Here is an 18,780-nt window from a genome sequence, read left to right on the forward strand (position 1 = left end):
CTACTAAATTTCAAGAAGACAAATTACCCAAGCTCCAGTCTTGCAAAGATCAAGCACAACACAAGTTTTGACTCATAAAAACTAGGCTAACACAGCTCCATATTGAGTTTTACCGATTTTCCTCTCTCCATTTATCCAAATTCCGTTAAAATACAACCGTTTAAATATTTGGGTTAAAATACACGCATAGTGCCGTCCCAATCTTAAATAATTAATATTGCAATTGATATTGAACCATCATAAAATAAAAATAAATTTAAACAAACAATCATCAAACAGATATGATTTCAACAATAAAATATTTATTTGCACTAATTGACTGAATTAGTGTAAAGATACAAAACAAGTAAGGTCATTTGTTCAAAATATCTATTCTAAACGGCCGGGTAACCACCATTGAGGGCGCTTTCAAAGCCACATTCGTCTGTTCCCTTCTTGATCTTGAAGAAGCCATTGTCACCCCAGTCAGTGTTCCATGAGTTGGCCACCAGCCAGTAGTCAGTTCCACTCTCAGAACCCCAGCCGATCACCTTGACTGCATGGCCTCCCAGTAGTGTGCCAGTAGTGTGTTGGTACACACCTTGGAAACACAGAAAATACTTTGAGAGAACAAATAAGTAAACTTTAAAACAGCTGTGAGGAAGTAAAACATACCAAATTGAAACATAGCAATTGGAAGAAAGAGGTATCTATTAGTGAATTTTTCTACAAGTCATAATTAATTCCTCCTTTTCGGATCCCTTTGGTTTGGATCTGTGTTTGAGTCAAGTACTTGCACACCCATACACTGGCACTCAACATACAACTGGGGCGGGTGGCGTTGTCCTGCAATCCAGCTACTAGGAGGTCACGAATTGTGGATATTTATAGGCATGCACTGTGGATGCGATACTCCCTGGTGTGGAAAAACGTCCACACAAGTGAGTACTACGACTATCCGCAGTACTATCGAGATAATTAGACCTGTTCGTATATACCAAGGCAAAAATGTGGTTCGGATTCCACTATAAACGTAGGTCCCTTAGTTGCCATTAGCTGAATGGGCTATTAATTAACAGCTGTGTCTAAGGAATGTCGGCCTTAGTCCCTAACAAGACTACAAGATCGTGCCACTCATCCTACACTCATCTCCATTCATACTTGGCTTAAAATACCTACTTTGTATGGTCCCCATTTAATAAGAAAGTAGTAAAGTTTAAAGTAAAGACACAACCAGTTTGTCTAGGACTGCTTGGTACGTATGCACTTGGGATTAAGCAGCTTCTGGTGTATAATTGCGCTCACAAAAATATGCAGATTTATCGTAAGTTTGATAAACAAATAAAATAAATCACAAACAAGAAATGTTGTCATGCTCGGTAGGCCAAAACAATATTTTCACCACACTATGATGATTTAGCTGTTTTACATACGTTAATTGGTGGCTGAAAGTTACATTTTGCTGGCCATGCCAGCTGTCATCGTCATTTGGGGACCGAGCAGGTTTTTACAGCCCGGGGCCGCAAAATCAGCTGTCCGCTTACTTTCTTAAAACATGAATGCATATTAAATACACAATCAGTATCCATAGCATTGCAATAGAATTGTTTGATTGTCACCGCTGCCTAGCAACTATTTATTATTATTTTTTCTGATTCCTCAAACTATTTCTTCACATAATCTTAAAGGTTGTAGTTGTGTTGACTATCATTGTACATTATTATTGTGGTGAATAGTGGTAATAGGGTATAGTATGGTGAAAAATAGCGTTCGTACCATGGACCGAAATGCTTTGGCAGCTCTCGATTGTTTTAAGTTCTCGTAAGTTCTCGACTTCGTCTTGAACTTAAAAACTATCTCGAGCCAGCAAAACCTAATTTTCGGCCCTAGGTACGAAATATACAATATTTTTACTTCCCCTTATTCTTTAGTATAGAGGTTTAGTACTGAACACATTATGTGTGATTACAAAAAAGTAGCCATCATTTTGTTTACTATTTTTTAGTTTTGTTTAGGATTCAGTTCCAAGGTCTGAACAACGCAGAAGTCATCATTTTTAAGTGCAGCTAAACCGTAATACAACTTCACCATGAACAAACAACAAATATCAACCAACTCACATTTATTGAGTCCCTGGTCAGTTTTAAAACATTCGTAGTTTAATATTGAATTGCACATACCTGACTTGTAGCTCAAAAAGTCTTCATAAACATCAAATCCAGCTTCAAGCGGACCATTCTTGAAGATTTCCTTCTGAATTTTCTTGATGTTTCCATTAATTGAAAAGACAGACTTCACTGTAATACAAAAAAGTAAAGTATTTGAGCATTATCATTGATTTAGGATATTTAGTCATGACTCATCATATACCGGTTAAGAACCTCGTGTTCGGACTACTTGGCCAAGTTTTTATTGTAAATACTTAAATGTCGTTTCGTATGTGTTTCATGTTATGTGTCCTAAATCTGCTGACGACCTCAGCAGCACGAAACAGATGTAGTTATTTTATAACACAAGGATCAATTGACGCAACAGGTAAATTAAACCTTTTAAATTTTGCATTATCTTGATCCAGAGGCTAACCCATCATGAAAAATTATTACTTTAGTTAGTTTTCAAATAACTCCTGTAATACCGGAACTTGACAATCGCTCAATTTCGAGCAACAGGTACACTAGTAGTATTAAAGATAAGCTTTTATATGAATGACTTATATGTAGTGTATATTATTGTATGGTGTTTTTATATAACTTTGACAAAACTATATTACTGTGGATGATATTTCTGGACAAAGCAAAACCTAACGAACATCAAGAGCAGAGGTAATATCATGTGTAACAACGTTGCAATGAAACATGTTACAACTGCAATAAAACAAAAATTTACAACTGTAGAAAAGTATGTGAGTTTACAACCACTAAATAAATAACTCTTGTTAAGTATGAACTCATTTATGTTTGTATGCTTTTACGGTGCATTCTTTTTTTTACTGCCTACATTGACTTACTTCTTGTGCAGTGGCGTATCAAGGGAGCTCAAGGGTCCCGAAATTTTTGAGATATTAGGGATGAGTTGTTTATTGATTTGGCACCACCGATACTTTTGGACATTGGTAACTTATTGGTATTGAGAATTGGTCGTCAAAAGTCGATTCCAATATTGATACCAGACACTTTTGCAACGATCAATAAATTACCTCTTTTGCCGCAATCATGTAAGACAACGATGATGTCCGCATGGCTGCAGGAGACGATCCAAATTTTGTGCCGATCGCGTAAGACGACAATAATGACTACACTAACGCGGGAGATGGTCAGAATTTTGCTGCATTCATGGAAGACTATGATGATGTTTCCGTTCCACGGGGGATATTCATTATTTTTCTGTTACCGTAGGAGGCAATGAGAATGCACTCATGGATGCGGGAAATAATCAAACCTTTTTCACGATAGGGGGAGACGATTTTAATGTCTACACGACCACAAAGACAACAATGATGCCTACTTGACCATGGGAGATGATAAAAAATTTTCCGCTATCGCAGAAGACAACGATAATAATGTCTACACACAATCGCAGGAGACGATCAGAATTTTACTTCCATCGCAGAAGGCTATGATGATGTTTCCGTTTCGCAGGCGATATTCAATCATTATTTGGCCATGATCGTGGGAGACATTGACAATGTCTACATGGACGCAGGAAATTAAAGGATAAATTTTTCACGATAGGGGTAGACAATTATGATGTCTACACGACCGCAAAGACAACAATGATGTCTAAACAACCGCGGGAGAGAATTTTGCCGCAATAGCGGAGGACTACGATAATTTAAATATGACCGTGGGGGACTGGAGATATTCGTGATTTTGCCGCGATCGTGGGAGACTTTGATAATTTTTTTGTGACCACCAGACACGATGATGGTTATTCCGTTACTGAGGAAGATATTCAGGATTTTGCAGTAATCCCAGAATACGACGATCAGATCCCTACCACTGCACGAGATTATCATTCTAGTTCAGAAATATTTCTGAGCAGTTAAAGTGAATACTAGTGAGTAGTACGACTATCCGCATTACTATCCTGATAATTAGACCAATTAGCTAATACCAAGGCAAAAATGTGGTTCGGATTCCACTTTAAATACGCACTTAGTGGCGTCCCCATCCTAAATAATTGATATAATTGATTGGTAAAAAGGTAACTCTTAGTACACTACTAAGACTATACTCTAGGCCTACATTAGAGACTTCATAGGTGTTATAAATTACAATTTAGCCCCTTAAATAAAAGAATTTCCCCTATCCAGGAATATTCCATTAATTCCCCTCCCCCCACCAGTTTGGGAACCCCCAAAACAAAATCCTGGCTACACCACTGTTCTTGTGCACTTAAATCTGGGTTACTACAGCGATTATGATATTTTGTAACATATGGTTTACCCAAATGTAGGTCCTGGTCCTTGGTATGGTCCTTGTACTTCTTGTTGTAGCAAGATTTCTGACATTTGGGAGTCGGCACGTCACCGTAGGAGCTGCAGTTCTTACGAGGCCCGGAGACGTGGTGTTCACATGTTGGCAAAAGGTAAGGCTGGCAACCCTGGGAGAATCAAAACTGACATATGATGATAAAATCAAATATAAGGCAATGGAAGGAAATAGTCAAAGTAATGATTTATATACAACAAGGATAGTTCATCTGTTATGACAGAAAAAACTTGATTTTTTTAGACCCATGAACTTGAAGAATATTGCAAGAGTTTATAAACATAGACTAAAACTTCTTCTTTCTTTGACTAAATACATATTTTATTTACAAAACCATCTGTTTGATTATCCACATTGTTTATAGCTTTAGGTTGATACAAATTTAATCATCTGTCTTAAAACAGGTAGGTAGGCACATATCAAATTCCACAACTGAAGTAAGATTTATCAAACAGCTGGGTTGGTACATTTTTTCATAAGAAATACATTGAGATTTTGATGGTCTGTGGGCCGTGGGGCAAAGCCCAAGGACATTCATTACCCAAATTTTTGGAGGGCGGCGTCTACACAAGTACTAAATTTTGACCGATTGTTTGTAAAAATCCGTCCATTGTTAACGGAGGAGTAGTGTTTTGTAGAAATCGCCTTCATATTGTTATAGTAAGGATTCCAGTCACTTTCCAGTGATTTTTGTGATAGGGTTGATTTCCAAGGCGAGTTCAACTGATTTCCAAGGGGACAGTTAAAAGTCCCAAGGCACTTCATCTATGCTTCACTCGCTAGGAGTGTGCGAATAGTGATTTTCGACCTCGAACAGAGCAGCTTAGAGGTTAGTGAGTCTCAGACAGACAGCTGATCTGCTCCTTCTCACGATCCAAACGTAACGGTTTTTTTATGTCATGCCAAAATTTTACATTGTCGACTGGCAGATGATGAATCTCATAGATTACCACTGAATAAGAGTTTCAAAAAGATACAATTCATTCTCAGTGACATTATAATGTTCAGCTTTTAACAAGCAGAGTAAAAAGGTTAAATACAGCATAGTGAAATAAGCATAGGCATACATATTTTATACTAGAGGAGGCCTATGCTTATGCATATGCTTTAGCACTTTCAATTTTTCACTTTTAATAACCATAGAACCTCTGCCATAAATTGCATATGGATGAACTGATAATCCAAAATATTTTATTGCTAACACTAATTTGTCAGCTAATTCATATAAGTTATTCATATTAGATTTTCTTATAATGAGGGTGTTTTTTTTTTAATAAGTTAAGGGCTGTTTCGAGTATAGATTATAGATCTGTAGTTCGCTTGTACGTCACAACGAGGATCCTCATCACTTATTGACATCATTTTGGAACAGAATGACTCCGTTTGCAGCTCTGTAGCTGAAGTGTACTATTTGCTGTGTGTTTTAAATTTTTTGTAACCATAAAATCTTTTATTATGTGTGATATAAGGTCAGTGATATGTTTTTTTACCACAAGGAACATATCCGATGCTCACATTCATAGCTGCTGACTGAAGTTTATGACCCTGATGCAATGATAGTGGGTAAATTGCAGAAATATGCTAGGGAAACGGCCATGTAATTAATTGTTCATTTTAGAAGGAATCATGTTATTATTGGGTACCCTGAATTTTCATAGGATACCACAAAGAAAAAAGGATTTTACGGCCATTTATACACTCCATAACCCATTTCAGTAGCCCACTAAATACTGAATGAATCTGATCAAATTAGGGCCATAGCCTTCATAGTCATCTGGAAATTTATGTTGGAATTGGATATGTTTCTTGTAATCAACAAGTATATCACTGACCTTATCATATCACACGGCAGGATATTCAATAACATAGTTAAAAGATTTGTTTAAACATACAGTGAAATGTACATGTCAGCTACAGAACTACAAAAATGGTCTCATTCTGTTCACAAATTATCGGTGTTGCGGCGCGTGATGCGCCAATGTTTTGGTAAATAATGAAAGAACTGACACTTTAAAAACGAACTATGAATTTATTGATGTATAATTGAACAAATGATATTAGTGGACTGTATAATTGAACTGTGATGAACTAAATTGCTATAATGAACTAATGAGGTTTTAACTAAATGTGAAATACGTGGAGGGAACTGCCTCACACGTCCTATCCCAAGCTATGCTAAACGAACAATGTTGCTCGATGATACCCTGACAAAAGACTCCTCCCTCACTCAGTATGGGGTTACAGATTTCTAAAAACTGGTGAGGAAGGGCCCGTCCTTTCGCAGAAGGACAATGTTTATGACTGTGTTAAACGCCGATAAGTGACATGAATAGCAGGAAGTACGTTAGAATTTAAATGTGATATGAATTGGTTAACTATTTACTTACAATATTATTTACACTAAGAACGTAAATAAAACAATAAACAATCACGATACCAAACATTCTCCCCCGTTGAAAGTGGGAATGCTTTCAACTATTTAAATTTTGAATGATTATAACCTAAATGCAATAAAATTTATATATTACAGTACATGGGCAATTACAAACAATTCGATAAAAATGGCAATTGCGATGATATGCAAATAAAAAACCTTGAATGTTCACTATAAGGGGAGACTTAATCAATCAATTACTATGGACTAAGACTAATGAATCAATAATAATATGATATAATGTGCAAAATGCTATACAAACATACGATTTATGAAATGTTAAACTAAAGCAGTTTGAAGTTACGATTAACAATAATGAAACTCATACTAAAGGCTCAAATTAAATTTTTAAAATACTATACACATACATTGATTATGAAATGCAACTATAACAACAATGCAACAATTCGATGAACAAAGTACTTTGAGCGAAAGAAACACATTTAAATAAATAATGAAAATGACTACTTTGTTTAACCAATTCTAAACACGATTGATTGATACTAATCCAAATCATCCAATATTGACCAACGAATACATAATTGCAAAAATTGATATTTTACATTATAACGTGATATAAATCCTAACTTAAGCTGTGTTGTTAATACATGAATAAATATATGCAACAAATGAAATTGAAATTATAAATAAGACGACTAAACAACTACAACTAGACTGCCATGAAATATTGCTAGTATATACATGAAGTGCAACACTGATCACTCACTTTCACTTTGATTGACCATTTGGGTTGACACATGACACAGGATCACTGGGCTCAATGGGGAGGACGCAGAGTTTGTTGACGGCTCTTTTGAAGATCCCTGTTACTGTCTTGACTGTGGCTACCATGACCTTGATGTGGGCTTGGAGATGGACGTCAATGGACCTCGCAGTTTCCCACTTGTGAAGTGTCGGTTGTCATCTCTGATGATCGCCCGCTGATTAGGATGGAAGTTGGAGGCTTGTGATCTCCATGATTGATCCAATGATCTCACGAGGTTGATTCCGTTGTTAGAATGAGGTGTAGACATATCTCCGTAGTTGCTGACGGTGAGGTGACAGTGTGAACGTAGAGTTGGACTGTAAATTGATTTAACTTTTCCAGAAGCGACCCATCCAAAAGATGTCTTCTGAAGAAGTGGTCCATTTTGGTGCAGCCTCATTTGTCCTATGTTCAAGAGATGGAAAAATAGTTCGGCCCCGATAAGCATGTCGATCGGACCAGGTGTGTTGAATTGAAAGTCTGCTAAGTTTAATGATGGTGGTATCTGCCAGTTGTCCGTGTTCATCTCTATACGTGGTAGGTGATGGGTGATTTTTGGAATTACTAGGCAGTCTATTGAAGTCTTGTAAGCTGTGTGTTGAGAATGAAGTTTGCAGACGACAGAGCTAGAAGTGTTCGCCTGTTGTTCACTGATACCACTTACTATGGTAGACGTTTTGTGTTTCTGCAATCTTAACTTATCGGCCATGTTTTCTGTTATAAAGTTAGATTGTGACGCTGAATCTAACAGTACTCTGCATTGGTGCTTGTTGCCTTGATTATCTTCTACGTCGACCACTGCTGTGGGCAGTACTACTTGAAGGTTGTTACATTGTGATGCAAGTGTTGTTGTCATGAAAGATGTACTATATGATTGTTTGGTTGTTCTTCTGTAGATTGGTCGATGATGTGAGGATTATCAGTGTCCAAGTCAAAATGTAACATTGTGTTGTGTTTATTGTTACACACTTTGCAGGCTCCAGCTTGACAGTCTTTAATTTTGTGTGATTGTGAGAAGCAGTTTATGCACATACCTAGCTTCTTGATACTGGAATACCGGTCTGTGGGCTTCAGTGACTTGAACTGATTACATTGGAATATCTTGTGGCTGCCATTGCAATATGGACATGTTACACTATTGCTGCTGGTAACTAGAGTAGTGTGTTGTCTGACGTAAGGTAGCATTTGATTGCTATAAATATGTGGACTACCACTTGACTGCTTGCTATCACTATTGCTTATGGTGTTATGTCTATTGTGATGTAGCATTTTGTTGCTATGACTATATGGACTAGTGGATTGATCGCTATGATTCAAGTCGATTGATTCTAATGTTTGACATCTAGATTTTAGGAATGTGATGAAATTTGAGAATGTTGGTACATCTGACGATACAATGTGGCTCTCCCAAAGTCTAAGTGTAGGGTGGTCAAGCTTCTTGGTCAATGTAAATATCAATAAAGTATCCCAACTTTGCACTGGTTGACCTAGGTTTTCTAGAGCACGTAAATGCTTGTTTACAGAATCTATTAATGATCTTAACTCTAATCCAGATTCCCTTTCAATTTTGTTGATGTTGTATAGAGAAGCTATGTGATTGTTGATGAGGATTCTTTTGTTTTCAAATCGTTCCTTAAGTAGGGACCAAGCAGTCGTGTAGTTTACTGAGGTAACTTCTAAGGATTCTATGACGCTGATAGCTGGACCGTGAAGTGATGTTTTGAGGTAATGAAACTTTTGAGTGTCTGTTAGTGACGTGTTGTCATGGACGAGAGAATGGAATATTTCTTGGAACGAAGTCCACTCCTCGTATTTCCCACCAAATGTAGGGAGTTTTATGGTAGGCAATTTGACACTGATTGATGAGTTATTAGAAACTACAGAGCTAGATGGGGTTGAAATTGGTTGGTTGTCAGTGAGGAGAGCTTCTGCTTGGGCAATCAATTCAAAATAAGTGTTTTCAAACGATTCTCTTTCAGCTTCTTGATATGATTCAGTATCAAGAAGTTCTATGTCTCCTTGTATCTGTTCAAATTCTTGTACAAGAGGTTGAAATAGGGCTAGTCTACTTTTTAATTGGGACACGTCATTATCTACTATTGCATCTACATACTTTTTAAATCTAGTAAGCTTGGCTTTGGTCTGTCCTCGCTTTTGGCATAATATGTTTTTAACTGCTGTTCTGTCATATTCTTTGTGTGCAAAGAGGCTTGTAAAGAGATTAATGCTGTTTGAAGCTGAACGTTGATAAGGTTGATAATGACTTACGGTGCTGCAGCTGAGTTAATCCAATCACTGGACACTAAATCCCTGGACACTAAGTCACTGGTCACTGAGTCACTTGAAGACGAACTGTTCACTGAAGTCGCGACGGAGACGGCTCGACACGTTCGGACGACGAAACTATAATGCGTACGGTACGATTGTTCCACGCGATCACTGATAAATAATCGCGGCTCGATGGACCATGTTGCGGCGCGTGATGCGCCAATGTTTTGGTAAATAATGAAAGAACTGACACTTTAAAAACGAACTATGAATTTATTGATGTATAATTGAACAAATGATATTAGTGGACTGTATAATTGAACTGTGATGAACTAAATTGCTATAATGAACTAATGAGGTTTTAACTAAATGTGAAATACGTGGAGGGAACTGCCTCACACGTCCTATCCCAAGCTATGCTAAACGAACAATGTTGCTCGATGATACCCTGACAAAAGACTCCTCCCTCACTCAGTATGGGGTTACAGATTTCTAAAAACTGGTGAGGAAGGGCCCGTCCTTTCGCAGAAGGACGATGTTTATGACTGTGTTAAACGCCGATAAGTGACATGAATAGCAGGAAGTACGTTAGAATTTAAATGTGATATGAATTGGTTAACTATTTACTTACAATATTATTTACACTAAGAACGTAAATGAAACAATAAACAATCACGATACCAAACAATCGGTGAGTGTCATTGCAGCGTACAAGCGACAGCCCTTAGGCTACTTAAAAAAAACCGCCTTCGCACTATAACAATAGATTAAAGACCTGGTTGCCAAGTTAATCCTACTGGTCTGAGTGATGACAGGATAAGACACACAAGGTGCCATTGACAAGCGGAAGAGAAATTATTACTCCTAGGAAATTGTCATTAAGTATTCAAAAACATTAACACTGAAATGAAGGACAGGTTCATTCAATATATATTATGTTTAACCTCGTCGTCTATAATTTGTAACACAATACAATAACAAAACTGACCTCCTTAGATTTGTAGTCTCCTCCAGTGCAGATGCCAGTGTGGGAGAAGTAGAGCCAAGCTTCATCATCATAACCTCCCTCACAACCGTTGCCACAGCTGGCAGCACACGGACAGCAACAAGACAGCAGATCTTCAGCAGACAGGTGGCCGTTGAACTGTTGCTTGCTGGCGATGCAGAAACGGTCAGTGAGTGCTGCAGCAGCCGCTACAGCCTACAAAAGACAGCAGCATTCAGTAAATATTACATTACAACCTTTGTTGCAGCTTTCTCCCAAAGTAGCGAACAGGTTCATTGAACTGTTGCTAGCCCAAGAACACCCAGTGTCACTGCAGACTGTGAAGTACCAAACTTTAAGGGGGTAAAAAAGCAAAGACATAATAGAACTTGCCAACTAACATTCACTATAGCCCACACCTAAGTCAGTGAGCTGGCCATAATTTAAGCTAAGTGCAGGGTAGCAAAGGCTTAGGCTCAAGCACAATAAAAACATAAACACACTTTTAAACTTTTAATATTGATTGAGACTGCTTTCAAAACTTTATTTTAACTTAACGTTAACACAGGATTGACTCCTATTGTCCTATCATCAAATAATATTCAACAGTACCAATATAACCTATACCTAACCCACAACTAGTGTTTATCGATAGACGGCCATGATGGACAGACAGACAGACAAACTACAAACTACATATCAGCTGATCATCCTCCTTCAGAAATCGAGATTTAGCTGGCGAAAAAGAATTTTTACACGGAAGTGATCAAAGAAAAATTGAGTTTCCACGCTTCATATACATTACATGTTGATACCTGAAGGTTTTGGCTAGAATCTTTAATGCCCAAATTTCTTGAGTTTACATAGGTAGCAAGCCTCAAAAATGAAAATATTATTAGTATTGTACGAGAGCTAACCCCATGGTCAAAAACTCGGCCAAAAGTATGTATTGTGCAAACTTCTCTATTTTCTCTACCCCATACGCTGTAAATAAACCATGTGATTGGAATTTCTTCCAGTTGTTTTGATTTTCTGTTTATATTTTGTTGTTATTTCGTCACCAACATGTCAACCCATAAAATACATGTTATTTTTTTAATTTTAAATACTCTTTTGTGCTTATTTTTGAGTCTATTTTAATTTATTAAGGGATTCTGCACATCTACAGGAAAATATCTTTCATTTGGTACCAACAGCGTATAATTCGGCCCTGTAATGGTCAGGCTAGCTGTCATAAGTTTTGCAAAAGTTTTTTAGTATACAAGATTTATTAGACATTATTGATACAACGCCTAGTAATCTCTTCACTGCCTCACCCAGCAAGAGCCGCAGGGACCCTGGTCTCTGATCTCCTGCAAGGACACACAGCTGTTCCACTTGGTCCTGGCATCAAACGTCTTTGGCAACTCCAGGTCCTCGTCCTCATCATCCTCTAGAGGAGGCAGTTTGCTGCCACCGGGGCGAGTCTTCAAACCCAGCAGGTGCTTGATGTGTCTCTTGGTGAAGGTGTTCTCAAAGTTCCTACCCGCCTGAAACATCAAATAGAAAGTTTTTTTTCTGAAATATTCTGATTTGATAAGATGATACTAGATGAAAATTTGGTTCTTACCTGAATAAATCAAAGTTTTGAGTTGAACATAGAAGCAAGGATACAGACAGAAGTGTGCAACTATTGAAAGTTGTGTAGCCAGTGAACGATAGATATTTACTTTGTATGGACCATCTAATTTATCATATGAATACTATCTGTATATATTACTATCTATTAATATGCATATTTTCTATCACATTACATTAAAACAAAGTTTCTTTCTAGATCTGTGATCTGGTTCCCATTCTTTTCAGGGAGGAAACGCAATGATTCTTTACGTAACCAAATAGGAAATATTGCATATTATCATAGACTAAGCAACACTAAGGGAGTATGATTTATCTATGATATTATGCTCTAATATGTAGGGATATAGACTTTCCATTGCCAACAATCAAATTTAAAAAATGAACAATCTATTTTGTAATTTTGATTATGTGGTAGAGAGACTGAAACTAGGGTTCCCACAATGTCTCATATGAAAACCCCCTCTACTTAATCCTTCATTAGTACTCATTAGTTACCTTCCATGTGGTTTGAGCGTTGTTTACTGCCTGAATGATCTCATCACTCTCCAATGGACTGTTATGGTCAACCTGGACTCTTAGGTGTGAGGCTGTAGCTGCTGCTACCAGAGCCAGCACTAGAACTACCCTCATGGTGTCGTACTGTCAGTATCACCTAGAACATCCACATCAATCATTTAGTACAATAGTAGGTTATATTAACCAACGATATAATGAACTGGGGATTGCGCTCTCAGTAGAACTGCTGGTGCTTTTTTCGGTCTAGCTCCCCCCACCAATGCCACCATCTACTGGCAGTAGCCGACGCAGCCTATACACTCACCATTGTAAAACGCGCCTTTTTAAGTTGCTGCTCTGTTGAAATATATAAATATAAAATGTTGCTAATGCATGCCAAACTCAATTTACTATTCAAAACGTTATGTCTTCTTCTTTTCTTGCAGAAAATAACACATTTGAACTTTTTAAACCTGACTACATTTGTCCAATTTTACCACAAATCTATGCTTGACATTTACGTGATAGGCCTACTTTTTTCATTCCTTTTTTGTGACCTATTCTGTAAGATACATTGAAAGAAAAAAAGTATCGCGTTTACGTCAAACATAACGTCACGTCTGCGGCAAAAACTTAGCAAAATTATTCTACTCAGAAATGTTTATGTACTATATTTTTTTTATAAAAAAGGATTTCAATTACAAATATTGTACTTTCTATTTCTCCTTAGTAATCGCATAATATTTACCATGTATAATTTGGAACTAGCAAAATCTGTTGTCTAAAAACATCTACAAATCAGGTTTAGTGAATTTGTAGTTTTAAAGCATTCAGATGGGCTACTTTCTGCAAGAAACAAAACAGACATAAAGATTTAAATAGCAAAAAGAGTTTGACGAGTGTTAGTAATATTTTATTCCTATATATTTCAACAGAGCAGTAACTAAAACTGAGGGTTTTATAATTGTGAGTGTATGGGCTGTGTCGGCTTCTGCCAGTAGATGGTGGGGGAAGCTAGACCGCAAGGCCAACACTGAGCCAGCGATCCATGAGTTGTTTATATTGTTGATATTAACTTGTGTACCACCAAGTGGTCCTGCTCTTGTAGTTAGACTTCCATGTTTTAAAGACCGTGGCCAACTGGGATGGTTCCACATTTTTGTCATGACAACAAACTGTCTCAGGACACTATAAATGTCCCAGAAGTAAATAAACAATTTATGGAATTATGTAAAAGGGTTGTGAAAGTATGTATTTACTACCTGGCACATTTAGGGGACAAGGGGAGTTGATCTGGTGGTTTTTTCCCTGGGAATTATTGTGCCACCCTACACTATGGTAAATAAACCACTGGCTACAAAGTATTCAACTTAAGCAAATGTCTTTTTTTCATAGAAATGGTACAGTGTTTTCATAGAAGTGGAGTGGACCGCCATTGAATGGTTGGTTATATCTTTATTCCAACAAAGTATTTACAGAATTTGTACACAAATATTTGAAGAAAAAAAAACATAAGTGAATTTAAAAGAATAAAATTAAATTAACTTTTGCATTACATCTATGATTAACAAAGGGTACATGATTATAAGGAATAAGCCGATATAGGCAGCGAGACTGTGCGTCGACTGTAGTTGCGTCTAAATACTGAAATTGAAATTGCGTTGAAACATTGAAATCGCATTTCTGCACTCTGCTCTCCGCATTCCACTTCTGCTCCTAGGCCGGCCGCACACCGCAAGTGCTGCGAGGCAAAATGTCTTGCTAGGTACCCATACCTAGGTAGACAGCTCCATAGCTTTCAGCTTTGTAGGTAGGTCTTGCTCCATGTATTTCAATGGGAGGCTGCACACTCATGAATCAAAAGTTGCAAGGCGCCTCGCAACGCCTCGAAACATTTGAGCGGCCTCTCGACGAATGGATTCAAAACAAGAACGACAGGGGTGCCCACCCACCACTGGGATGTAGTTACAAAGCGCGTAGGCTGTAACTACATGGCGCTCCCAGCGGTGTGCGCCAGAACCAGCTGGTGGTCTATATTTAATTCTTTTTGTCCATGATACTATGCAGATCTTGGACTGCAAACATCTGTTTATTGTTTGACAAGATTACACACATAAACAGGGCCGTCCCTAGGGTTAGAGGCGCCCGAAGCAAACATGGTCGTGGCGCCCCCTCCCCCCACCAGTAGCCTAATTCACATATTTTAGCATTCAAATATTTTAATGCTATGTTAACACAAATAGCCACAGCCCGGCGCCCCTCAGCCACAGCTCCCGGGGCAGCTTGCCCCGGTTGCCCCGCCCTTCGGACGGCCCTGCATATAAATTACAATTAAATTACCTGGCTAACTAACTGATAAAGCTCAATGGATTTTTTACTTTATGTAAATAAGTCAGCAGTTATCAAATTGGTTTTATGGTTTGGTTTATATAAGTCTAAAATATTTTTTAAATATGCAGATAGTAACTATTCTATTAAAATATTCAATGATAAATGAATAAATGAACATGTTTAGTCCTACATTCTTATTAGGGTCAATGGCTTTTATTGAACGATTTTAACAATAAAAGGATTACAGACATTTAACCAATAGCTCAATGAAAATGTCTGAAGCTTACAACAAGCAGATTTTCTCTCTCAACCTAAAAGAGAAACCCAGTATTTATGTGAGTTTTGAGGTGAAAATAGATAACTTTGTTTGTTTAAACATTTTGATCAGCATGGTGTTAGTTGTTACAAAAGAGCACTAAAATGAAATGTTCAATCAAACCCTACCAACTCACTTCTTGAATGGGTATAATAGGCTTTAAAAATAAAGCATAGGCAAAAATATATTTTTCAAATCGAGATCAAAGCATGATGAAAACTGGAAAGGATTAAAAATAAAAATCTAGACGAATATTAACTTAACTCATAATAATGACCAAACTATAGGCTAAAAGAAGCAAAGAAGGAAAATACAAAATTAGACTGTTTAAAGTAATAATTAAATCCCCAATCACTAGTTGTGCACCAATGAAATTTTTATATTTCATTTAAGAAAAACTTATCATTGACCTAAAAGTTAACTACAAACTCTCTTACCTCAGCAAATCAAGTTACAATCAGCCTAAATGACAAAAGTGTCTTTTATACTTAGGATCTCAAGTAGTTACTAAAGATGTTGATATTTTGATAACATTGTCTTTATGATTGATTTTAAGTTATAAGTTAAGTTGTTAGTGTCAGTGTCAGTCAATGTAAAAAGATATATCGCTATCTAAACTAAAAGATAATGTGACTAAAATAACTTGAGGAATTTCTTGAGTAAAAATCCAGGATCAATTATATAATTTAATTATCAACAGTTTTAGCCATTTCTATGAGTGTGGGGCCCTTTTGTAGAACCCTTTTAAGTATTTTTTAGGGCTATATCATACAAGCGCTATTGATGCCGCTCCAACCCGGCAACAGGGTTTTAATGGAGCTAGTCATACCGTTGGCAAGTCCGCATTAGCCGGACAATGAGTGCTGCCAACGAGGATAGTTGCATCAGCAACCCGGCACTAGTGACGAAGGGACCCTGTCATACCCCACTAGCATCAGTGGGACACATTTGCCGCACGACTACTAGCAGAACAACTGGAAGACCTTTTCGGAGTGATCATAAAGTTTGACACAGAACAATTAATTTATAAGTTGAAAAATTTCCTGCATTATACGACGTTAAGTCCAGTGATTATGGCAACAGGCAACTGAAGGCACAATAGTTATAACCTCATACTTATGAAACTGTCCTGTTGACAAACATGAAGAAAGCACTAGATGGGGTCCCCATCATTTTTGTACCATGGAAATAAAGCAGCTCATGGCTATTTCCCGTGACTTCATATCATGCCACATCACGCCACCATCACACCACCTTTCCGAACGCAGCCTAAATCCCCTCTCCTCACGTCAGTCCACACCATGTCTTAGACCCGTCAACACCATATACCCTTTGCGGCCCTCTGAGCCTTTTTAAAATGTAACCAGTGTATTTACTTACAACACCCCATCCCTGACTCTAGACGTACAGTACGATGTCGACGTACTGTACAGTTTTGGATTCTTCCGATTATACTCTTTGATAATATCTAAATTGAGCAAAAAGCTTACACAACCTAGCTGGATGGTGTCCATCTTGAAAATAAAGTAAGTGCCACAACTGCAAATGTGCCCGGAAGACGCTACATATGACAGGCACCCGGCACTTGCCATCACGTATGAAATGGACTTTTTCCGGCGCTATCTTGACGGCAATGGTGTTCGTATGATATAAGCCTAAGTAAGTGGACAAATTTACACTTCCACACTTTTGCCGTGTCTGTTGATGTAATTACTGTAATAGAACAGCATAAAAGTTTCAATATCTGACTTTCTAATTTACAGAATCTTTAATACTTTTAACTGAAATGGAAACCATTCGAAGGTAGGTGTTTTAAGCCAAGTATGAAATGGGGATGAGTGCAGGATGACTGGCGCAACCTTGTGTTACTATAAGTTTACATTTTGATCAGTCACAGTAGTCACACTAAAGCAACTGCATTCTTATCTAAACTTCACTCTTCACTTAACTCGTCAAGCTGCAAATCTGTATCTTCAACTACCAACAACCGAGAACAATTATGACGACAACGATTTGCCTGCTCAGTTCAATAAAACCAAAAAGAATGAAAAAATAAGATGGAAAGAATCGGCCTCAGCAGTTTGAAGTAATTTATTTGATCTAGTACAGTAGTATTTAATGTTCACTGACAGTAATGAAACAATTTATAAGATACAATGAAGAGGAAAAGAAAAGAGTGTATGAAGTTTGGAGCTGTAAAATAACTACTCAGCTCACTAGTCTTTATCAAATTACATAGAATGATACATAAACTTCTTAGTCTTAGTAATCGAGTTGGTGTGTATAGGACAAATCTTTTTAGGCTTGCGCCACGTCAATCACCGATTGTCACAATGTTTACTATATCAATTGCATTCAAAACTCCTCAAGTTGACAGGGAAAAAAAGTTTTTTGGTATCCCAGTGGGGTTTCAAGGTATGAAAAACTCGCTATTGGGATCCCCATTAATAATTGACCTCAAACATATAAATGAAATTTTTTATTGAAACATTTGGGAACCGCAGCAAAGTTGCCGATGATACCACAAAAACAGTCGACAGACTCCAGCAAAGTTGGATGCGCTTGAATCCTGACCAAGTACAAAATGTGTGCGATCAGCTTTGTTTTAAAACCGACCTAAGCCTTACCTAAAAGTGTTTGTGATTGTTTACCAAGTCAGAAAATTGAGTCAAGTCTAGCACTCATCCTCCCGACATTATAAAAATTACTTTAAGTGTCAGCAAGGTTTGCACGATCAAAGATTCTTGATGTCTCCACAATCAGGAGACCATGATGATGTCTCCATGACCACAAGAGACGATGATGTCTCTGCCACCTAAGGAACTAGATTATAGAGTTGTCTTTGCAATCGCAAGAGATAATCACAACAGTACTGAGATCACAATGTTGTGATTAACACACACTACACCAAAATTTATGATCCTCAGTCTATGACCAGCAACTTATATCAGCAAATGTCATCTTTTACAGAGGAAATAAGATCCAATTTTCAATTACCTCCCAATTTTGTTTTAGAACATGAAATGAAATTGCATTTAAAAAAAAAAAATTTGCAATTCAACTAATTATAAGGCATCTTGACACATTCCTTTTTAA

At 37.4% G+C, this 18,780-nt stretch overlaps 1 protein-coding gene across 1 annotated transcript in view; it reads right to left on the reverse strand.

Moving 5' to 3' along the window:
- Positions 1-280: 280 nt before the first annotated feature.
- Positions 281-18,780, reverse strand: part of LOC129002620 (uncharacterized) — a 31,919-nt gene continuing 13,419 nt past the window's right edge. Inside the window, exons 8-13 of the mRNA XM_054430568.1 lie at positions 13,038-13,181; positions 12,239-12,451; positions 10,926-11,138; positions 4,425-4,581; positions 2,160-2,276; positions 281-580 (exon numbers count right to left, since the gene is read on the reverse strand). Of these exons, the coding sequence (XP_054286543.1) occupies positions 375-580; positions 2,160-2,276; positions 4,425-4,581; positions 10,926-11,138; positions 12,239-12,451; positions 13,038-13,181 (1,050 nt within the window). The 3' untranslated portion in view covers positions 281-374. The remainder of the gene's footprint in view (positions 581-2,159; positions 2,277-4,424; positions 4,582-10,925; positions 11,139-12,238; positions 12,452-13,037; positions 13,182-18,780) is intronic.

The sequence above is a fragment of the Macrosteles quadrilineatus genome, unplaced genomic scaffold (assembly GCF_028750875.1).
Source record: "Macrosteles quadrilineatus isolate MER2022 unplaced genomic scaffold, UCM_ALF_1.0 Scaffold_1__1_contigs__length_201487025, whole genome shotgun sequence".
Lineage (NCBI taxonomy): Eukaryota > Metazoa > Arthropoda > Insecta > Hemiptera > Cicadellidae > Macrosteles > Macrosteles quadrilineatus.